Raw genomic sequence first — 24,932 nt, 5'->3', positions numbered from 1 at the left:
TTTCCCTCCCCCTAACACTAGGTTCAGCATGATTCTTATGAAGCTGAGAGAATTTAGCATTGTCCTCAATTCTAATATGCCTATTTCTTTGTGTCCTCCTTATTTTGGTATTTTTCCTTCTTACCTGCTTCCTCTGCTTCCTGACCATTTTTAAGTCTGGGTGAAGGGCATATGATATAAAATTTGAAGGTTTAACCCACATAGGCAAAAATGTTTGTTGCAGCTCTTTTTGTGGTGGTGAGGAATTGGAAATCAAATGGATATCCATCAGTTGAGGAATGGTTGAATAAGTTATGATAAATGAAAGTAATGGAATATTATTTGCTTTATAAGAAATGAACAGACTGATTTCAGAAAAGCCTGGAAAGACTTATATGAATTGATACTGAGTCAAGTGAGCAGAACCAAGAGAGCATTGTACACAGCAGCAAGATTGTATGACAATCAACTGTAATAGACTTAACTCTTCTCAGCAATTCAGTGGTATAAGAGAATTCCAATAACTTAGGATAGAAAATGTCATCCACATCCAAAGAACTATTAAGACTGCATGTGTAATGGGCTGAGGTTTGAGCTGATGCACTGAGGTCCCAAGTACATGAGGCTAGATAGTAATTGGGCTATACTCTATTAATATACATGATTGGATTAAGAATGGTCCCTGCCCACTCTCCTTGCAAGTCCTGATGTGTTGTATAGGAAATGACGATTTTGGTGGGTGGAGTCAGAGAGAGAGGGAGCAAGACAAGTGGGGAGAGATTGGGCTGAGTTCGAGACTCCGAGCTGCTGGTTGTGTGGCTGCTGGTCGAGCTAGCTTCTTGACTCAGCTGCACACATTCTATCCCGATTCTCTTCCACCTCCGATCCTTCTTCACTGAGAATAAAGACTGACGATTTTCCCTAACACGAATTCCTGTCTCGTGCTGATCTTAAAATACACAATCTCTTAACATTTGGCTAACGTGGGGCCCAAGGACTAGAAGAAGTCTCCGGTGACCAGGAACTTGGGTGAGTATTGTTAATAGACAAATAAGGAACTTATTTTCTTAAAAACTAAACCAGTAATTTTTTTTTTGGCTAAAATGGGACAAAGGCTAGCTAAAGACTCTCCACCCCGCACTCCCCGGAGCGCACGGGCCACTGACCACCCCCTCCCCCACTCCACTCAGGGCCCAGCGCCGCTCCCTACCCCTCCTTTTGCCTCTCTCCCTCCCCTCCTCCTCAGCCCCTCCGCACTTTCATGAGCAACCTGAAGCCGGACAGCGAGCACAGCACCAGCACCGGCACCGGCACCGGCACCGGCATCGGCGGCAGCTTGGAAGAGGAAGTCCGGACACTGTTTGTCAGTGGTCTCCCTGTAGACATCAAACCAAGAGAACTCTATCTTCTCTTCCGGCCATTTAAGGGATATGAAGGCTCACTGATCAAACTCACATCTAAACAGCCTGTAGGTTTTGTGACCTTTGACAGCCGTGCTGGAGCAGAAGCAGCCAAAAATGCATTGAATGGTATTCGTTTTGACCCCGAGAATCCACAGACCTTAAGGTTAGAGTTTGCCAAAGCCAACACTAAAATGGCAAAGAGCAAGCTGATGGCAACACCAAATCCCACCAGCATTCACCCTGCCCTGGGCGCACACTTCATTGCACGGGATTCCTATGACCTGACAGGAGCATCCCTCTCCCCAAAGACATAGGACTTGAAAACTCTCAGGAATCATTGGATTCTCTGAGACATAGGACTTGAAAACCCTCAGGAATCATTGGATTCTCTGAGACATAGGACTTGAAAACCCTCAGGAATCATTGGATTCTCTGAGACATAGGACTTAGAAAACCCTCAGGAATCATTGGATTCTCTGAGACATAGGACTGAAAACTCTCAGGAATCATTGGATTCTCTGAGACATGAGGACTTAGAAACCCTCAGGAATCATTGGATTCTCTAGAAATGATAAGACTGTTACAACACTTCAAAATCTGCTGGAATCATTGGATTCCCTAACACATAAAAGACTTTTCAGGACTTCCAAAACTCAGGGGATCATTGGATTCCCTGACATGTGAAACAATGGACAATAGATTGGTTTTGGACTATCTCTTGGCTGCTGAAGAAGGTGTATGTGTGACTGTTGTTTACATACCCACCTTCTAGGACTTCTGGTGATCTTTTCCAACACCATGTTGATTTATATTGTTTGCTATTCTGCTACTTGTGTGTACAATTCATGTTTGTTACACCACATCAGGCCTGCACTGACTGAGGGAGGGTCATCCTAATAACCTCTGCGTTATTGCTGTATGTGCTTGTGTAATACCTCCCATGCTGATGGGTTTGTGCATAATAAGACCCTTCAGCCCAGAAACCCCATAGCAACCTCCATTTCCCTTTGGTGCTTTTCATCTCCTTCCTGAGGATGTCAGGGAGGGCGTGATCATCTCCTTTTTAGTGCTTTCACCGCCTTTTCTGAGGAAGTCAGGAGGCTGTGATCACCTCCTTTCGGTGCTTTCACCTCCTTCCCTGAGAAGTTAGGGAGGCTGTGATCACCTCCCTTGGGGGCTCTGACCTCCCTGAGGAGTCAGGGATGGCATGACCACCAGTGTTCTAAAATAAAAGCGGGAAATGTAATGAGGCTGAGGTTTGAGCTGATGCACTGAGGTCCCAAGTACATGAGGCTAGATAGTAATTGGGCTATACTCTATTAATATCATGATTGGATTAAGAATGGTCCTGCCCACTCTCCTTGCAAGTCCTGATGTGTTTGTATAGGAAATGACGATTTTGGTGGGTGGAGTCAGAGAGAGAGGGAGCAAGACAGAGTGGGAGAGATTGGGCTGAGTTCGAGGACTCCGAGCTGCTGGTTGTGTGGCTGCTGGTCGAGCTAGCTTCTTGACTCAGCTGCACACATTGCTATCGCCGATTCTCTTCCACCTCCGATCCTTCTTCACTGAGAATAAAGACTGACGATTTTCCCCTAACCTGAATTCCTATCTCGTGCTGATCTTAAAATACACAATCTTAACATGCATGTGGATTGAAGTATATTATTTTCATCTTTTTTTCTTTTTTTTTTTATGGTTTTTCACTTTTGTTCTGATTTTTCCTTTTACAACATGACTCATATGAAAAATGTGTTAAAAATCAATGTACATATATGACCCGTATCAGATTGCTTGCTAACATGAAGAAGGTGAAGGAAGAAAAAAAATTGGAACCCAAAATCTTACAAAAATGAATATTGAAAACCATCCTTATATGTAATTAGAAAAATAATATAATCTTAAAATGGAAAAATGTATTGTAGTTAATCCTCCTCTCCAAAAATTTGAAGTTTTAACCCATGGAAGATTGTAGGCTGCAAAAGCTGATAAAAATCACTGAAGCCCAAAATTTGAGCATTGGAAGGGATCTCAGTGTTCATTTAATCCATTTCATCCACCCCATTATATCATAATCAACAAGTGGTGATTCAGCCTTTACATGAAGACTTAAAATGAGGAAAGCTATAGAAGACTCAGGAACAAATGAATGCCAGTACTTAATCATCCCTCTGCCCTAATTTTTTCTAGATTGGAAACAAGTGTGTTACTTCTCAAATCTTGATCTCAGGCACTTCTGATGTCAATACAATTCTTTTAAATAATATTTCATTTTCCAAATGCATGTAAAAATATTTTTCAACATTAATTTTTGCAAAATTTTGTGTTCCAAATTTTTCTTTCTCTCTCCCTTACCTCTCCTCTCCCCAAGATATCAAGCAATTTCATACAAGTTAAATATGTGCAGTTCTTTTAAACGTATTTTCTTATTTGTCATGTACAAGAAAAATCGACTCAAAAGGGAAAAAAACTATGAGAAAGAAGAAAAACAAGCCAAAAAAAAAAAAAAAAACAAGAATAACATAAAAGGTGCAAATACTATGCTTTGATCCATATTCAGTCTAGATAGTTTTCTCTTTATGGGTGTGGATGGCATTTTCCATCCTAAGTCACTTGGAATTGCCCTGAATAACTATATTGTTGAAAAGAGCCAAGATACAATTCTGAAAAGAAACTTCTGCCAAATATTGAACTATCAATTGCTCACTGACAATCATACTAGATTTCATGTACTAGAAATGTTCTTCCTGGGTAGATTGCAACAGAAAAAGCTTTGTAAGAGATGCTAAGCCTGGACTTGGGCCTAATCCCAATACTTGAGGAATCTTTTCTACAAACTAGGATAGCTAAATCTCATATTTACCCTAAAAAGTCTTTTTAAGCAGTTTGGAATACCTGAGTTCAAATCCTGCTTGAGATATTTATTCATTGTGTAAGATAGCTTCTCAGGTTGCTTAATGTCTTTCAGTCTCAGTTTTCTCATCAGCAAAATTAGGATAAAAATTGCTCTTACTAATCAGGTTATATTGAGGATTAAATGAGATAAACAACAGAACATGCTTTGCAAGCCTTAAATGCCAGCTCTTTTTGTCAATTTTGCAACTATTTAGGGCTTTTATATTCCTGAACATGCTACCTTCCTGATAAAATAGAATCTAGCTCTGAAATAGTTAGGAGAGCTAACTCTTTTTTGACTGTAGTGGAAAAATAAGCTTAAGGTTTCTCTAATCTCTTCCTCTTAAACATCTTTATATTGATAATATATTTTAAAATAACTCTTCACATGTGCAAAGAACGTTGTCACTTGTGAATGTTCTTTTATTTTTTGTTTTGTCCTTCAATTTATACTCTATAGGTTTTTTACTTTTAATATGTCCTCTTTTACTATCTTCTATAAGTTATTTTATAATATTCTAGAGATTTTTATTACTCTCTTAATGACACTTTATAACATTTACCTCAGTTATCTTTTTCTGTGGAATTCATAAATAGTCATTGTACCTTAGGAGAATCAAAAGTATCAATTATGTTATTTACAGGACCATAGAATTTTAAAACTAAAAGGAGAGTAGCCATTCTTTTAGACATGGAAATGAAAGTGATTTTTTTCCCCAATTTCATGGCACTAGTATATCAAAGTCAAAAACAGAACCCTGAACTCCTCTGTATAGATATATCTTTTTTTTTTATTTATTTAATAGCCTTTTATTTACAGGATATATGCATGGGTAACTTTACAGCATTAACAATTGCCAAACCTCTTGTTCCAATTTTTCACTTCTTACCCCCCACCACCTCCCCCAGATGGCAGGATGACCAGTAGATGTTAAGTACATTAAAATATAAATTAGATACACAATAAGTATACATGACCAAAACGGTTCTTTTTTTTGCTGTACAAAAAGAATCAGACTCTGAAATATTGTACAATTAGCTTGTGAAGGAAATCAAAAATGCATGTGGGCATAAATATAGGGATTGGGAATTCAATGTAATGGTTTTTAGTCATCTCCCAGAGTTCTTTCTCTGGGCATAGCTGGTTCAGTTCATTACTGCTCCATTGGAAATGATTTGGTTGATCTCGTTGCTGAGGATGGCCAGGTCCATCAGAACTGGTCATCATATAGTATTGTTGTTGAAGTATATAATGATCTCCTGGTCCTGCTCATTTCACTCAGCATCAGTTCGTGTAAGTCTCTCCAGGCCTTTCTGAAGTCATCCTGTTGGTCATTTCTTTCTGTATAGATATATCATAGTCTGATCAATGTGTGTTTTGTATCCACCTACTTTGTCCAGTATGAATGTTTTTTTAAATACTCTGAAGTAATTTATTGAGGAGACTTTAATATGCTAGAGTTTGATACAAATATTGTGAGGTCTTCTGAAAAAAGTATTTGGAAAACCTTTCCACATCCTTAGGGAATTCTTCTATTTGATCTTTCCACAGAATATCTTCCTCAGTTGAAGTACTAATTCTATAGGTCTATCAGTCTTCAAACCACATTTTAAGTGCTGAGCTCTTAGAGTCTACTGTGTGGTTCCAATTTTGACTGATGAAAGTAGATAATGTTATGACACATTCATTTTATTTTGCATCTGTCTATTGCAGACCTCCTTATAGTTTCATCCAGAGTATAAATAGATTTCCTTTTAGTTACTTCCTTAAGAAGTAACTACTTCTTAAGTCAGGATCCCAGCTACAAACTTATTCCACTTCCATTCCTTCTCATTATTTTGTAAGGTGATACTTTAATGTTTCATAAATTCACTCTAAACTTTTATGGCCTCTGACTGCCATGTATTTTCAATTGGTTCAGAAATTAATTATCTTTTAGTGCTTTCTGCCTCATTGTAGTGGTGATTGTTTTTCCCTTGTTAAGACTTCACTTAGAAATGGCAATAAAATAAAAATCTTTCCTTTGGTCCATTTTTCATTTTTCTGAGTTGACAACTTGTTCAAATTTCTCTTTGTTTATAGCTGCTAAAAATATAGCAGGGTCATCTTTTCTTTCTTTTATGTGGTTGTTTCCTTTGATTTTTGTGTCTACTGGTCTATTTAAGAGGGGGTAAGATCATATCAACATGGAAACATTAAATGGCATGTAAAAATTATGTCTTGTCACAGGTACAAAATGACTAGAAGGCAAATAATTTAATATTTTACATTATAGGAGACATGATTGTAAAATAGGAATGAATTCTTGTGCGCGCGCTCGCTCTCTCTCTCTCTCTCTCTCTCTCTCTCTCTCTCCTTTATTTCAGCTTTTGTGAGTAAATATATGCCTTGGTCTTATCAAGGAGATTTTCTGAGACATAAGCCTCCTAATTGTTTTTCAATTTCAAAGAAACTGACAAGACATTATAAGACAAAGAGTAAGATACACTTTTAATGTATCTCACTAACTTTTAGCAGAACTTTATGTTCCATTATTTTCACTAGGTTCCATTATTTCATTATTTACACACTTTTCAGTATAACTGGTGAGTGTATCATTTTCAGAATAACAGAAGTTTCTTCATAATTTTAGTTCTTTGTTTTCTCTTCTCTAATATTATCACTATTTAACCATCATTATTATTCAGCGATTAAACTAGAAAATATTTTGTACTCTTACATAAGAAATAATGATTCATAAGAATATTCAATAAGAACATAAGAATAATTCAATAAGTTCACAAGAAATAATGCATACACATTTAATTGTAACCTCATTGTGTAGCAGTGTAGAAATACAAGGTTTGTTTTGTGATTAAAGGCCTAAGTTCAGGCAGTAGTGACCTGAATAGAGCCTGCTTTTAATGTAATCTCTGTCTGCTGACTGCTGTTCCAAGAATAAGAATTTAAGCCAAAAGATTTAATGAAATCCCTATGGATTAATGCCACCTAGGCTGAGGAATTGGCTCACTTCATAATTTTGCTAAAACCAAGAGGTTTCGTGTCTCAATCAAGGAATATCCAAGAGAGGCAATTCTGAATTCATCAATAATTTACATTTTTTTTGTTATTGTTACTGAAAAACCTGGTACTTATGATTCGGTTGCCATAGCAGTTCATCTGGGTCTAAAGGGATTGGGATGATGTGGTAGTGATCATATAGGCACTCACAGTGGATGCTGGAAATCTAATACTAAACAGATATCTAGCTCTGTGCTATGACTTAGTTAAAGCTCAACTAAAATCAATAATTCCATTGAAATGTTGGAAAGGAAAGTTTGGTTGTAAGCATTGGTTTTTATATCCCTTTAAAATTATTTCTATTCTTTTAAAGAACAATGTTTAATTTATTAAATATGAATTTAAAATATTGGTTATTTAATGTTTAAAAATTTCAGAAAAAATGAAATTGAAAATATGTATAAGCCTCCCATATTATATTCTATTCCATGCTTAATTCTGTGAATAGAATTATGATTAGGAGTTCTAGTATCAGAGGTTTACATTTTAGCTTCTGTAGAAACATCAATAATCCCTGAGTCTCAGAGTAATTTTCTGTTATTTCTGTGTTGCGTCTGGTTCTAAGAATAGGTGTGGGAATTTTAAGGCTCCATCTGCATTATTGACATTGGATGTATATGGTAGTTTATGAAAAATATTAATATCTGAGTAAATTAATAATAAAATATTTTTATGAAAAGATACAAAAAAACATAGTGATCCTGATGGATATAGTCTGTGCCCCACCAATATTTTGGAATGAATAACTGCAAACGCACCTGAATGTCAGAGGTATGAAATAAACCTAAGTATCGTCACAGATCTCTTTTGAAAAAAAAGTCATTATAAGTTTGAGAAATTCTGTGGCAAATGGGAAAATATCCTGCATATTTATATAAAGTAAACAAATGGAATAGCTATTTGTTCCCTATAGTAGAGCAAGTCTACCTATTCATCCTTTTGATAGATGCCCATGTAAAAGAGAAATGAAATTAACTCCCAAAAGATGGCCTTGCAAGTCCTGAAAAATGTTTAATTACTTGACCTTATCCCTTCAGAAAATTGATCCCTTGATAAGTTATAATAAATTAATTACAGGAGAATGATTGTTTTCTTCCTTTTTAAATGGAAACTTTAAAAATAGATGTTAGAGGGGACTTTATAAGATGGATTTTTTTTTTTGAGGAAGGGGTACAATCAATCAACAAAAATTGGTTAAATATATGTTATTTGCTAGACACTGGGAAGTACAAACATGGGGAGAAATTAAAGCCTCTGACCTTAAGGAGTTAATGTTCTGTTAATGAAGACAATATACATATATAGCAGCTAAATTGACTTAGTGCACAACCCAAGTTGAAATCCTGTTTTGGATGCTAACTAGCAGCTATATGATCTTAAGCAAATTACTTAACCTTTTTTCATCCTCTTTGTCATCAGCTGTAAAATGGGAATAATCATAGCACCTAACACACAGGGTTGTGTGAGGACTAAATGAAATAATACATGTAAGGCATTTTGAAAACCTTAAAGGATTTCACAAATTCTAATTATGCCTATTATTATTATTTACAAATCATGCAAAATGTATAAGGGATAACCTTCATGGGGAGGCAGTTGTAGCTGGGAGGACCAAGTAAAACCTCATGCTGAAACTGATTCTTCAGCTAAGGCTTGAAGGAAACACAGCATTTCCAAAGTGAAAAAGGAGGGCATTCCAGGAATGAGGAACAGTCACTTCAGAGACAAAAGGTAACAAATAGAATGATATGTAAGAGAAACATTAAGAAGTCTAGGTTGGCTGGAATACAGAATGCTAGACATTAATTTAATATTGATGCCCAGAAACTGAGTAGTGTTTACTAGTAGGTGTCATTTATTAAAATGATGTATTAGTATTTTATAGGAAATGCAATGATAAAAATACACATATACATATATGTATATGGTGGATAATAAAACTAGAAACTTCTAGGAAGTAGTCTACTATATAGTTGTTAGTGGTTTTTTTTTTTTAAATAATATTACAAGTTCTAGTTGATTTTACCAGAAAACTGTTGATTTTCAAGAAACACTGACATAAAGTCAGATCTTGCAAGTCCTGTCATGCATCAATTGAACCTTTGGAAATAAAGTTCTCATTTCATAGGCATTCTACTAATGATATACAGGAGACAGAAACTAAGACTGATAGAACTTCAACATTTTAAAGCCCATAGGGAAAACAATACTAAAACTTTGTAAGAATTTCTAAAAGCATCATGGTATGTCTATTGTCATCACATTATTAAAGATTAGTATTTGTAATTCCGTTAAGTTTTTTACTCTATTTTTACATCTTTCTGCCAACCTACTTATTCAGTGCTTTATATCATGTGTGTGAACATACATACATATATACACACAGAGCACATTTGTATAATACATGACAAATGTAATATTTAAGAAATGATAAATACAAAATATATATAGAATATGTAAATAAATAGTATAGGTGCATAATATTATTGTTAAATTTATAATAACTTGGTGTTATGTCAAACAAGATCAGAAATTCTTGACCTCTAACACTTTAGAAGAATTTAGTATATTGATATTTGGGGAGGACTTAACTTTTATTGCTTTAAATGAAGACTTTGACTTGGTTCTTTTTAAGATGGTTATGTTGGATTTAAACCCTTAAGTATCATGCTGGATGTGGGGAAGTTAGGGAATAAGAATTTATAGCCCCTAACTACTCTTTTACAGGGTGAAGAGGTACATTAGATGTCACAAATCCCTAATTGTATTACATCTTGGTGAGATGACTCATTTCTAGTGTTGGCATCCATTTAAAACCAAATGCCTGAGTAGCTATGATATTAACTGTTGCATCACAATGAATTGTTCTTCCCCTTTAATGTCACATCAGACATATATGATATGATATGGAATAGTTAATTCTAATTATTTTCACTCAGAATCAACTTTTCAGCTGCAAGATATGTTTGTTTAGGATTTTTTTTCTCCTTTTCTTCAATCTTGTTTATTTAAGGTCAAAATGAGCATTTTCTTATCCCAGTTTGAAAGATAATTACAGCTGCTTTTCTCTATTTAGGAGTCATGGTTGAGGGAAAGAGGGAAATCAAATTATGGAGAATTTCCACAGGAGTTGAACATAAGTGACACTTCAGAGATGTCATTATTTGTTTGGTAATGGTGGCACTCAGAATTATTCTAACTAACTCTTTTATGCCTGGATTTTCAAAGTTCCCTCTAGGAGGTGCTCACCTGGGGTAGAGGAAGGGCATACCATCTGTTAGTTTCCTATTTGAACTAATTATTTTTGCTACCTGGGGGCTAAGTTTATATGTTTCTAAGCTACAGAAGGACAGAAGGCATTATCAACCTCCACTAAATGTTGTTAGGCTGGAACAGAGTTCTGATCATCCAACCTTGGTTACAACTCTGGTAGCCCAGGTAATAAAATATTTTTTCCAAGGGGTGAGCAAGATTCTTCTCTCTCCTTTTTGGTATTTTTCCATATGTTCTCTCTACCAAACTATTTTGTTCTAGAAAAAAACTAATCATTATTTGAAACTTTTTAGCTACAAATAGTCATTACTACTGCTATCACTCTCTTGTTACTGTTCCATTGTTTTGCTTCTGCTAGGCAATTTCTTTTCTACCTTTTTACTTTTAGTTTCTTGTAAATGTTTATTTACTATTATTGTTCCAAATAAAATACTTCTCTTTCCTAACTTACAGTGTGTTGCATATGTGGAAAAGAAAAAGATGAACAGTACATTTTTTTGATTCACCTAATCACATGTACTTATAAAGTCAATATCATTGGATCATAGAGCTAAAGTTAGGAAGGACCTTAATATGTGGACACTTAGCCTAACTTTATCATTTTAGGGTGAAGAAAATAAAGATCTAGAGAGATAAAGACATTTGCTTCATTATAGTAAGTTGTAGAATTGAGATTTGAACTCAGGTCCTATCACTCCAAGTTTGGAAATTTCTGAAACCATTCCTCTTTTTGTAAAAACTTTTCTCATTCTCCTATCACATCCAGTGTTTGTAAGCTAACTCCATTATGTCTTTCAAGTTCCTCCATTTCTATCCTCACCATCAACACCACCCTGGTTGAGATACATCAATGTATTATCTAGAAAAGATTAACCATGATGATAAAGGATCTTGAGATCATATGTCCTCATCCTTGAGATGAGGACCTTTTGATGAAATAAGATATTTAGTCTGAAAAATGAGTCTTCAATGTCTATCTTCAGTTAGACAAAAACATTTCATGTGAGAAAGACAAAAAACTTGCTCTAATATAATTTAGAGCTATCCAAAAAAAAGTAGTGATGGCTCCTTTGAAATACCCATAAAAATAAGTCTTCAAGTCAAAAGCTAGAAGGAATAAGAAACTATATACTGTTGGGTTTTTTGATGCCAATAGTCAGAAAGTGAGGGAAAGGCTGCATTCCTGTCAAGATGAAGTAAAAACTCACCTTAGATCTCAGAATGATTTGGGCCGGAGTCCAGATTTCCATAGGGAAGAGCAGATGGCTGTCCACTGGTTATTTCTCCTTTTAGGATATTTACTTTTTTTGCTCTTTTAGTTCTCTGATGATGTCCTTGAAGCCACTCTTTATATTGCCGTGTGCATAAGCCACAATTATATAATACTTTATAAATTCCAAAGCACTTTCCTGTAGACTATTTAGTCAGTTTTATAGTTGAGACAATTCAGAGAAGGAAGGTGGCTTACTAATGATCAAATAGAGAGTTCAGAACTTGATCTTAAATCTTGCTCATCTGATTTCTGACAATGTTATTTTCACTGTATACTCCAGAAAACTAAATTTCTTCTTTTCCCATTTGGGAGACAGTGGAAAAAGCATTGATGATATGAGAAAACCTGGATTCAAATTCTGTTTCTGTTATTGTTTGTGTTAGCTAGTTACCTAATCTTGGCTGTCAAAGAGCCTCCCTAGGCCTCACTTTACTTTATTTGTACAATAAAAGGATGAAATTAGATGTCCTCTCAAAAATCTTCCAGCTTTAGAATTAAGATCCAACCACTACCATCTATTACAATCGTACTCCTTCATAGAACAGTGTAATTTCAGTCAATAAGAAAACAGTTAGTAAGTGCCTATCATGTGCCAAATAGTCTACTAAGTGCTAGGGATTTAAAGAAAAGCAAAAAAAAAAAAAAAAATCCCTAATGTCAAGGAATTTGCATTCTACTGGGCGAGACAATATTCAAACAATTATGTACAAACAAGATATATAAGGAAAATATTGGAGGTGATTGCACTAGCATCTTCATAAATAACTCCAGAGAGGACAACTAGTACTTATTTATGAAACTCCTAAAAGTATCACTTGTAAGTGGTTATTTTAGACTCTGCTTGAAAACTTCCAAAAAATAGAATCTACCATCTTTGGGTCCATTCCACTTTTGGATAATTTTTAGGAAGGGTATTTTTTCTCCTTTAGATGAAGTCTCATACTCCCTATCTGCAAATTCCCTTTATTCCATTTCTGTTCCCTAGTACAGAATATACCTTCTATATAACTCTCCTTCAAAATCAAAGGTAACCTTCTTAACCTTTCTATGTCTTCTTTTCTCTTGTTTAAATATATCTAGCACCTTGTTGGACATATACTTCATTCCTTTAATCTTCTGATAACCACCCTCTAGAGGGATCCTAGTCAACCAGAATCTATGCTAAAATTTAGCAAAAACAAGAGAACATTCCACTGTAGATGTTATCTGACCAGTACAGTGTACTGCAATATTAGCTACTCCTTGATACTCCTCCCCATAACTTACATTTTAAGGAAATTATGCAGGCCAGCCATGTTTTTTCCTTCTTACTTCTCTAGTTCTACTCCCGACTTGCTGAATTTCTTTCTCTATCATTATGCAGTAGCCCTCTTGCCCTGGAAAATCATTCTGCCCATGTAGTCCTTTCTTTCGATTGGCGAATTTTTCTTGGAAACTCCATTTTAAGAAAAGTACCCAGACTAGCCATGCTTAGACCTTTATTCCTCTCTGCACTCCATTCCTGACAATTATGTTCCTCCCTTTCCTCCTTTTCAAATTCTTTATAATTGTTTTGCTCCTTTAGAATGTAAGCCCCTTAAAAGCAAAGGTTTTCTTTGGCTTAGATTTGGATTCCAATACTTGTCAGTATGATTCACACCAAGTACCAGAGTGAAAACTTGTTGATTTGATTTGACTTTTTCAGATTATTTTTACTAATGTACCTGAATATTATATGAGATTTTTGGTACCATATTAAGCTGTCGGCTCATGATGAGTTTGTAAATGCACTTGCAGTAAAGTTTTTATCACATGACATATTTTTATATGCTGTCTCTACTATCCTGTGATTTTATGGCTGGTTTGCTAAAATCAAAATTTTCATGTACCTATTCTATATTTTTTGTTTTTCTTTAAGATACATCTCAAAGACGACCACTTCAAAGAACTGAACTCTATAGTTTTAACTAATTTGTCATTACTTAAAACTATTATATCATTTTGCATTTATCTTATATATTACACTTCCTTAATATAGCTATTCATATATTTGTGTCATTATAATATTTTAAGTATATGTTTTGTTATTAGTTTTAATATATATACATAAATGTATTTGTGTACATGTATATGTTTTAGTGTTATATATAAAAGAATGTTTCATAATTTTTTAAATGAATGAGTAGAAATTTCTGAAAGTTCAATATGGGGCTTTGTAGATTATCAGTGGATGGATATTATCCACTGATAATATCCATATTATAATATATATATATATATATTATATAATCAGAGCAAATATGAGATCTGAAAATTACAACATACAATATATTAAATATTCATTATATTAATATTATAATATATATATATATATTACTGGATTGAATAAATCCTGGATTGAATAAATAGAAAGGTTTTTACCACATTCATTATTAATCACATTTTAAAAGGCAATATCTTATAGGTTTACTTTTTTATCTGTGTCTGTAGTCACTTTAGGTCTTTCTACTGAAAGATCTAAATGTGATTTTAAAAAGAAAATCTCAATGCTTTAGAATTTCTCTAGAGAATTTAGTTGTGTTCAAAATGTCCAACTAGGAGAATTCACCTGCTTTGGGAAATGTACAAAGGATTATATATTTAGTTACTCACCAGCTAAGTAAAAAAATTACCAAATTACAAAAGCTGTATGGGATGCAGAATAGATTGATTTGTGCAACTCAGTTATGCTCCATAATAACATACTTTACCTCATGCTAACCAGTACTTTTATAATACCTTTCTTGAAAGTTTATAATTACTTGGAGATAATAGTAATTGATCAAATATTAACTAAACTTAAAATAAGAAATATATATACATCTTTGTATCTTTGAATCTATATTAATATACACACACATATATGAACCTCAAATGTTTGTATAATATACATAAAATATATGCATGTATGTGTATTGCATATATATTTCCCCTTTATAATATTCCCTTAGGGATTGGTGGAGGAATGGAACCTTATAGCTATAGATATACTTTTAAATAAAAAACAAGTTATACAAGGAAAATGACATTTTGAAATTATTATTAAAAATGTTTTCTTTAGCTAACATCTTTAAATGATGTTTTTCTTTTTAGTAAAGTGCAACACTGAAGAAAGAGGATAAAGAACAAGAGATCACAGGATTTGTAAAGTGAACAGTAAGTCCTTTAATAGAATAATAATGATGTATCACTGCCATAAAGTTTATCTCTCATATACACACTTCTATTAGATATATGCATTCTCTTTCCCTTTACCAAGATGAGAAGTTGATAATGTAAGCAATCACAGCCTTCTCTTAAAACTCAATTTCATTTTACTGGAGTGGATTGTGAATCATTTATCCCATAATCTTCTTAGATCAGAAGACAAGATAATCCTTGTGATATATCTTTATGGCACTGAATACTGAAAACTTTAATAATGAATTCAGAATTGTCTTTTTTTTTAAATTCATTATTTTGAATGTTAGAAGTTCTGGTAGAAACAAATTTATTAAATTTGGTCATCTCAATCTTAGTGAAAATGAATTGTTTTTTTTTTCCTCATTCAAACCATAAAAAATGCATTCAGTATAAATTGAATTTGTGCTTTTCTTATTGCTTTGTAGTAATCAAAATGAACAAAAGTGAACTATATGCATCAGCCTTATATCTGGTGCTTGATTAGTCCTTAATTTCTGCTACTTAAAATTAAATTTAATTCATTTATATCTATGAAATCAGATGACAATCATCTTTAATAATTCCTTATTTAGTAATCATGTAGTAGAAATAATTTGTCTTTTTCAGTTGAATTATAAAGAATACAAAGATTCAGATTCAGTCATCTACATTCTGAAGATGTATCTATTGTAAATGAAATGGCAGATGGCCAATGCAAATTCTATAATGCTGAGTCTTATTGAATCATTTTTTCATATCATTGATAATTTAAAATTTTGTCATGTGTCTACAAATGCAATTCTTGAGAAATTGTGACTAACATCTTTTAAACACCAAGAATGTGGTATTGTAGAGGATCATCACAGAAGGATATACTGGAATTTTAAGATGAGATTAAAGAACTCAATTGAATGAAAAGTCTGAGAAACTGATACAAAGGAAGCTTCATGCCTTTTTGTAGACCTCTATTAAATAAGTTCACAAAATGAAATTTCTTTATCCCAGAAAACCTCTATTCACCAAACCAACATGAAGCTATAATTTATTATAAATTAATATGATTGACAGCAGCTTATTCATTGAATTGTGGACCAGTCCTTCTCTTTGTTGTTGCAAATGATTATTTCTTTTCTGTGCTCTCAGTTTAATACTAGGGTAAAAGTAAAAGGTGGGGTTACAGAACTTTTCTGTGTTACCTATCTGAAATAATGTTCTCGTCTAGTTTGGCAATACATTAAGAGTTTTCTCATTTAGCCTATCTAAATCCATAAATAAGATTTAATCTTTTTACTTTTTTTGGTCTCTTCATTTTTTTACCTTCTACTTAATAAATGAAAATTTAAGAAATTGTTTTAAAACATAATTGCTAAACTCAAATTTTAAACTAAAGAATTAGAAAATTTAAAGTACAAGTTTTCCATGTTCCAGCTATACTTTGAAAAGGAATGTGGACAAATTTTTATTTTTAAAGGATCTGATTGAGCATATATTGGCCTTTTCCACAAAATGTTTGGCACCAAGAGTTGAAAAACTTAAGAACTTTTTTTACATTTTATATTTCTATTTAAGATAAAAAAAAAAACTATTTTTTAAGTGTGCCAAAAAAGGTCTTAATTAGATTAGATTGTAAAGTGTTAAGTAAGTAAAGATCTATTTCTTTTCTAATTGTTTAGTCATCTTACTCTTGTGAGTGAATCAAATCTTAGTATCTATCCTTGATATCATAACTAAGCAAATAATCTGCCAGCAGCTGGATTTATAAATCCTTTATTTGTTGAGTTGCTTGATTTCTTAGGAATCCTTTCAAGTACATTAGTATGACTACAAACATAAGTTACTTTTTAATGAACTGAGGTTGGGTGTTATTCCAAAAAATTTATGACAGGGCTACATAATGTTTTTTTTAATCCTTACAAATTTCTTTATTCCTAGTCTTTCTATATGACCATTTTTGTAAAGGTCAACTTCAACTCACTAGAGTTACACTATGACTTCATCTCCAGTTTTATGTTAGAATACCACTCAATCCTGATTTACAGGTCAACATATCAAATCAACAAGCATATGTTAAGTGCTTATAATGTTCAAGATTCTGTGTTATTTACTGGGAATATAAAATCAAAATTCAGGCATTTTAATCTTGTAGATTAGAGATAAACAACTATGTTTGTGTATGATATACATGGGAGAAACTAGATGTAAGTCAATAATTTTCCATAAGAGTCAGATCCAAAGTCTTTTCTAAAATCACAGAGTTTTTTTGTTTGTTTGTTTTGTTTTGTTTTTTTAGTATTTTAGTTATTTGAGCAATGAGATGAACAGGCAGTGTGGTACAATATAATGTGTTTTAGATTTAGAGTTCAATGTCCTAGCTTTGCCACTAAGTGCCAGGGTGGGGATGTGGGGGAAGGAAAATCACTTAAGTTTTATAGACTTAGGTTTCCTCACCTATAAAAACAAGGGTGATATAACAACAAGGTAAGTGATATTTTTTGAGGATATGATCAATTTTTTCAGTAACCCTAAGATATATGATATCTTCTAGGTCTGAATGTATGATTTTATTATTTTGTGGTTATTTAGAATAAGCCCAGAAAAGACACTGTGTATAATTTTAAAGGCAAGAATAACACCTTTCTTCTCATGTATACTTTGTGATATATGGAAGTTTTCCCATTGATTTTTAGTAATCAATTTATGTTTAATCAATACAAGCTCATAAACATCATGAAAGGGTCTCGGGTTGTCATTATCTTCAAGTCCTTATATTATCATGTGATGTTTCTTCCTGAAGTTTTTCTTCTAAAATAATTGGAAAGATGTGTGCTCAAGATTAAGTTGGAATCATTGGAGTATAACATGTAGTTTAAAATGTGCCTCTGCTTCCAAAGATGACATGAAATAAAGACTAGAATATAAAAAGTGATGTGAGGTAAGAAGCCAGATATAGTGGATGATTTCTTTGTTTTTAAATATGGAATTCATGTCTGGGTTGCAAAGCATTAATATTGATAAGTTAAAATTTATATTTGGATTTTAATCTTAAAATGCATAGTTTCCCCCCCTTTGGAAAAGTAAAATGGAATCCATTATAATTTTGACTTGAAGTCGAAGTTTTAAGTAGAATTTTGTTTATTGATCAAAATGTTCTAAAATGTGACAAATTGCCTTTTTTCTAATAGATGAAAAGGGGGGAAATAGGTTTTTCCATCACTGTATAGAGCAGGAATTTCTTTCACCTTTTTTACATGCACCTAATTCTACAGTACATACACATATATAGAATATTAAATATTAAAATCTGAAGGAGGCATATGTGTGATTATTATTTACATACCCTCCTTCTAGGACTTCTGAAAATCTTTTACAGTACCATGTTGATTCATATTCTTTGTTATATCACTACTTACATGTACAATTCATGTAAACCACATTGGGCCTGCATCAGCTGTGGGGAGAGTCATTACTACTAGCCTGTGCTTTATTGCTATGTGCTTATGTAATACCCCCATGCTAATGGGTTTGTGCATACCTGTTTCTAGTAAGACTCTTCAGTCCAGAAACCCGCTAACAATATTTGGTTTGACTCCCCACTTCCCTTTGGTGTTTTTCATCTCTCTTCCTGAGAAGTCAGGGAGGGTGTGATCATCTTCTTTTTAGTATTTTTTCACCTCCCTTCCTGAGAAGTCGGGGGGGGGGGCGTGATCACCTCCTTTTTGGGGTTCTCATCTCCCTGAGAAGTCAAGGATGGTGTGACCACTTGTGTTCTAAAACAAAAGAAAGTGAGAGGTATAAAGGGGTGAAACTCTGGAAAAAATGTGCCTGAATCAGATAATCGAGCACTTAAAGCTAATTACCTATTGGACAATGATTCTATTAGCATATGTTTGGAAAAATGGCCCTTCTCACTGTTCTGTGCTGGCTCGATGTTTGGTGTATACAGATAATTGTAGGTAAGGATTAAGGGGTGGGGTGAGAAAGAGAAAACTTCACTTCACAGCAGGACCAGAAGAAGGAAGGTTGGTGGCAAGCTTGTGGCAGTTTGTCTGTCTCCTTCACTTCTCCCCCTGAAGACCAAGGGCTTTTATTTATCCTGACTCTGGCTATTCCTAAGGCCTCCAGGGAGCTAGCACAGACTTTACAAAAAATTTTTAAAATACAAAAAATATCAATATGATATTTTGTAGCATTTTAACTTGCAAGATGATTTCCATAAATCATTTCATTTGATCTGTGTAACAATTTTATGAGGATTAGTAGTGGTACAGATATCATTACTCTCACTTTGCACATGTGGAAACTGACTGGATGAGTTATTAGGATGAATAATTTAGACAAGAGTCTTGTAAGATAGTATTTGAACCCAGGTTTTTCAGAATTCCAATGAAATACTCTGTCCACTATGCTAAATAGCTTTTATGCATTTAATGCATTAAAAAAGATGCTTTTAATGAAAGCCCTATCCTTTTTTGTAATTCTTTTTTTATTCTCATTATTCAAGAATTCTCATTTTTCCCATATTAGTCATGTTATAAAAGAAGAATCAGAACAAAAGAGGAAAAAACACAAGAAAGAAAAAAGTAAACCAAAAAAAGTGAAAATAATCTTCAATACTCCATAGTTCTCTTTCTTGATTCAGATGGCATTTTCCATCCCAAGTCTAATGTAATTGTCTTGGATCACTGCATTTCAGAGAAGAGTTAAGTTTTTCATAGTTGATCATTACATAAGGACACAATGTTGCTGTTACTATGTACAATGTTGCTGTTACTATGTACAATGTTGTCCCGGTTTTGCTCACTTCACTCATCATTGGTTCATGTAAGTCTTTCCAGGGAAAGCCATATCCTTAAAAGAAACATTTGAAACACATATATTAAAGAGTAGGATTTGTTTCTCTCTGAAAAATGGACTTACTGGACTTTATCTTAATTTAATAAAAACTTCTTAATACCAAAGTGGATTTTTTACTGGGAAAATAATTGTACCTTTTTAAAAGAGTTTTGTGAGAATCAAATGAGATAACATATAAAGGAAGCTACTTCTGAACCTTAAAACACTACATAAATGCCAGCTATTAGTATTACCTGAAATGTCCTTTGAAAATGTCTTCATACTATTTCATCAGACAAGTACTCTGATTCTGAAATCACCATTCCCAAAAATAATTTAGTAAGGACCATTTTTAAGTTTTTAATGCTCAACTATTAGATTAAATATGTGCACATGGCTGACTATCTCACAAAATCTAGAATCTTACAAAACATTCAGCCCAAATCTTCCATTTTCAAGATGAAACAGGACCAGTTAAAGACTTACAACTAATTAGTGATAGAGTGAAGATCAGAATCCTCACGTTTTCTTGGACTTTTCTACTACTTCCACTATTTCAGATCCTCCTCCCTTTTTTATTGCATTTATGAACTTGAGCAAATCATTTAAATTCTCTGGTCCTCAGTTTCCTAATCTGAAAAAAATAGGAATGGTGAGTTGGAAATTAGACTAGATCACCTCTGACACCAAGTATGATCCTATGTCCTTATTAGAGATTATCAGCCTAATCTGTTCTTTCCACTTTCCTCCTACTCCCCTAAAAAATTAATGGGTGATTTAAAAAATCTAAGCAGGGTTATATAAAACAGTTATTGTCTAGATCAGTAAAGAATCCTTTTATAACTGCTGTCTTTATAAGTTCTAAAAGAGGAGAAAACTTTGTAACTATGATTAATATATTGAAAACAATTGTAAATGGTTTTAGTCATTATTTCAAACAGAATTGAATTTAAATATGAATCATTAGCCTAGCAGTTCCCAGGATACCATTTTTTTATTTTTATTCTCAAAGGAAAAAATCAAACTTCTGAAATGTTTATTTGAATAGTTAATAAACTTTTTTCAACTTTTAGAAGAGTTACTTTTATTGTTTTACAGTCTTTGTTGGATAAAATTTTAAAGTTTTAGAAAATGGAAAATGATAAAATAAAGGGAGTAACGTACTTTCTGAGTATTTAAGGTTAATTTTGAAATAAGATTGTGTGATGCTCTACTTTTCCCCCTTGATTTTTGAGATAGTGCATGTTCCCAAAAATTGTACATAGTTATATTCTAGCCTTCTGACAACACTTCTGGCTCTACAACTAAGGTAAAATAACTGGTTGTCTATTTGGGGCTATTTGTGGAGTGTATTTTTTCCCTGGAATTTTATCTATTAATGATTCTGTTCTTTGGAGGAAAGAATGTTGGCCTTAGAGGGAAGAAACCTCGCTTTCTGACAAAAGGCAAATAATAGCCTCTTGGTCCAAACTTTGTCATCTTAAATCTCTTCTAGCTAGCCTGACATTCTATAGTTTTGAAATCACTAATGCATTAAATAAAAAAATTACTAGAAATATAGTATATTTTAAAGAAGAAAAATAAGTAAATACCTTTAGATTATATATATATATATATATATATGAAAGCAAATATGTATATTTGCTTTCATTAGATTTTCTATATTTATGGTTAGTTATCTCCAAAAGGTTTCAATAGCTGCCTTGTACTTAACTTTTATCATTTAGCATATCCCTTGAAAAAAAAAAGCAGATGTGTATATTATATTATAAAATGAAGTTGTTTTCCATTTTCTTTATATCTTTTTATGAAATTCGATCAATAAAATTATATTTCCATATTAAAAACCAGCAACCTTATACAACCATTTGCTGGCACTTATATAATCCTTTTTCCTCTCCAATTGACCTATTCTTGTACATTGATGTTTTCCACATCTTTTCTCTTGCATTTTAAGCCTTTGGTTAATTAATTCTTCTCTAAAAATATTAACTTCATAGCCACAATTGAGCTACCTTCCTTTGGCAAGATCATTTTTTGAGAAATGGAAATATATTTTATAAAAATGATATCTAAAATAGCGCTAATATGAACCTGAGGACAATTATTTTATAGTATGCCTTTACTGCATTTGGGGGAGCATATGATTTGGCCAAAATAATATCCAATTCAGTTAAATAAGCATTTATTTATTATTCTGTGCTACAATTTAATAATACAAAGACTCCCAAAAATCATTTCAAATTCAACTTTTGAAAACTCTCAAAAGGCTTACATTTTACTGGGAGAAGAATTTTAGCCTGCTTCAAAAAACTAATAGAGCTAATCATTAAATTTTCATTGTGAGCATTTATGCTTTAGAAATTGACAAAAGCTGTAAATCAAGGCTTTATTTATTGGTTTATTGATTTGTAGACTTAAGAAAGTAAGGGAGAAAACGTTAATAATGCAGATTAAATGTAAATGTGTATTGTGTATAGCTTTTCTTGGAGAGCTAGTTATTAAACATTTAATAATACATTCTTGGAAATAAATAACATGTGAAAAATAAAAATGCACAAAATAATGTTAGTGAATTCAGAGAGGCAGAATCTCTATATTTCCATCATGGGAACTTATATTGCAATGGGGAATGAAATGTAATCTTGATAAATGTCTGAAAATGGCTTTTTTTATTCTTTTTCTCAGAACTGAAACATTTAAACAAGTTACTAAATAATAGTATTTATATCTGTAGTAACTAATTATGAATACTAATTAGTTTGATTACATCAATTTTTATGTTAAATGTTAGTGTATATTCTCTTTTTTTTTTTTATTTAATAGCCTTTTATTTACAGGTTATATGCATGGATAACTTTACAGCATTAACAATTGCCAAACCTCTTGTTCCAATTTTTCACCTCTTACTCCCCACCCCCTCCCCTAGATGGCAAGATGACCAATAGATGTTAAATACATTAAAATATAAATTAGGAAGTGTATATTCTCAATAATTTCTTGACTGCTTTATTTTGCTATTATACACTCACAACAATTTTAGGAAGCATAGGTCCATTTATACATAAAAGTCAGCTTCAGAAAAGTGAAGGAAAAATCTTGGGCAAAAAACTTAAAACAATCATGCAGTTTTGACTGCATTGGTTGGAGAACTACTGTTCTATTTCAGTTATCAAACTATACAAATACCAACTCCCTCCCCCCAAAAAATAATCCAAATCCAAATGGGAATATATAGTAAAGATCGCTGATCTTTACTAAATTACTAGAAATAATTCTTAGCAATTTTCCTATTCATCTTAAATTACAAATATTTGACCAAAACAGCTCCAAGGACAGTTTTATTAGGACTATAATCTGTGAACTAGATTACAATCTTGATTTTCCTTCCTTGTGTATCAGTTTATTTCTTCCTCTTTAATTTACAATGAGTCACTTAATTTTCACTATAATCTCTGCAATTTTTCCATGTTAATTATGTATTAAATGTTTTAGATCTGTGGGTTTTCAAAGTACTTAACACACTTATATCATTTGATCCATAACCTGAGACTATAGGGTAAATATTATAGATATATTATTGCCATTTTTCAAAGGACAAAATTGAAACTCAAAGTCAAGTGAGCTCTCCAAAGTTATACAACTAACAATATGAAAGATGGGATGCAAAACCAAGATCTTCTTGACTCCAAATATAATTCTTCTTTATGTATAGGCTACTTCTAAAACATAAAAGTTATAATTATGTATATAAATAATAAAAATTATAATACAATTATAATGTGTTTAGGATAGATTTGGTTAAGAGTTGGTAGAAGAATTATAAATATATTAGAAGAACATAGGATAGTTTACTCTCAGACCTGTGGAGGAGGAAGGAATTTGTGACCAAAGAAAAACTAGTCATTATTGATCAATTATATTAAGTTAAAAAGGTTTTATACAAACAAAACCAATGCAGACAAGATTAGAAGGGAAGCAAAAAACTGGGAAATCATTTTTACATTCAAAGGTTCTGATAAAGGTCTCATTTCCAAAATATATAGAGAATTAACTCAAATTTATAAGAAATCAAGCCATTCTCCAATTGATAAATGGTCAAAGGATATGAACAATTTTCAGATGAAGAAGTTGAAAGTATTTCTAATCATATGAAAAGGTGCTCCAAATCACTATGGATCCAAGAAATGCAAATTAAGACAACTCTGAGATACCACCACACATCTCTCAGATTGGCTAAAATGACAGGAAAAGCTGAATGTTGGAGGGGATGTGGAAAAACTAGTTCACTGATATATCGTTGGTGGAACTGTGAATACATCCAACCATTCTGGAGAGCAATTTAGAACTATGCTCAAAAGTTATCAAACTGTGCATACTCTTTGATCCAGCAGTGTTACTACTGGGTTTATACCCCAAAGAGATCTTAAAGAAGAGAAATGTGCAAAATGTTTGTGGCAGTCCTTTTGGTAGTGGCTAGAAACTGGAAATTGAATGGATGCCCATCAATTAGAGAATGGCTGAATAAATTATTGTATATGAATGTTATGGAATATTATTGTTCTGTAAGAAATGACCAGCAGGATGATTTCAGAGAGCCCTGGAGAGATTTACATGATTTGATGCTAAGTGAAGTAGGTAGAACCAGGAGATCATTATACATGGCAACAACAAGATTATATGATGATCAACCCTGATAGATATGGCTCTCTTCAACAATGAGATGATTCAAACCAGTTCCAATTGTTCAGTAAAGAAGATAATCAGCTACACTCAGAGAGAACTATGGGAAATGAGTGTGGACCACAACATAGCATTTCCACTCTTTCTGTTATTGTTTGCTTGCATTTTTGTTTTCCTTCTCAGGTTTTTTTCTTTCTTTCTAGATCAGATTTTCCTTATGCAGCAAGATAACTGTATAAATATGTATAGATATATTGGATTTAGCATATACTTTAACATATTTAACATGTACTAACTGCCATCTAGGGGAGAGGGTGGGGGAAAAGGGGAAAAGTTGAAACAGAAGGTTTTGCAA

The 24,932-nt window shown here is 32.9% G+C and overlaps 2 protein-coding genes across 5 annotated transcripts in view; both read left to right on the top strand.

Moving 5' to 3' along the window:
* SYT1 (synaptotagmin 1) overlaps positions 1-24,932 on the top strand; it is a 702,364-nt gene that overhangs the window by 232,142 nt on the left and 445,290 nt on the right. For all 4 annotated transcript variants that reach the window (XM_031939617.1, XM_031939615.1, XM_031939616.1 and 1 more), the window contains one exon: positions 14,993-15,055. The gene's annotated coding sequence lies outside the window, so the exon portion shown is untranslated. The remainder of the gene's footprint in view (positions 1-14,992; positions 15,056-24,932) is intronic.
* LOC116419434 (RNA-binding protein with multiple splicing 2) lies at positions 1,241-1,730 on the top strand. Its single transcript, XM_031939618.1, has one exon. It carries the CDS (start codon positions 1,241-1,243, stop codon positions 1,694-1,696), a length of 456 nt encoding a protein of 151 aa, XP_031795478.1. The 3' UTR covers positions 1,697-1,730.

This window comes from Sarcophilus harrisii, chromosome 5, assembly GCF_902635505.1.
Source record: "Sarcophilus harrisii chromosome 5, mSarHar1.11, whole genome shotgun sequence".
Lineage (NCBI taxonomy): Eukaryota > Metazoa > Chordata > Mammalia > Dasyuromorphia > Dasyuridae > Sarcophilus > Sarcophilus harrisii.
Note: the sequence above shows the minus strand (reverse complement) of the source record. Positions and strands in the feature narration are given on the sequence as shown.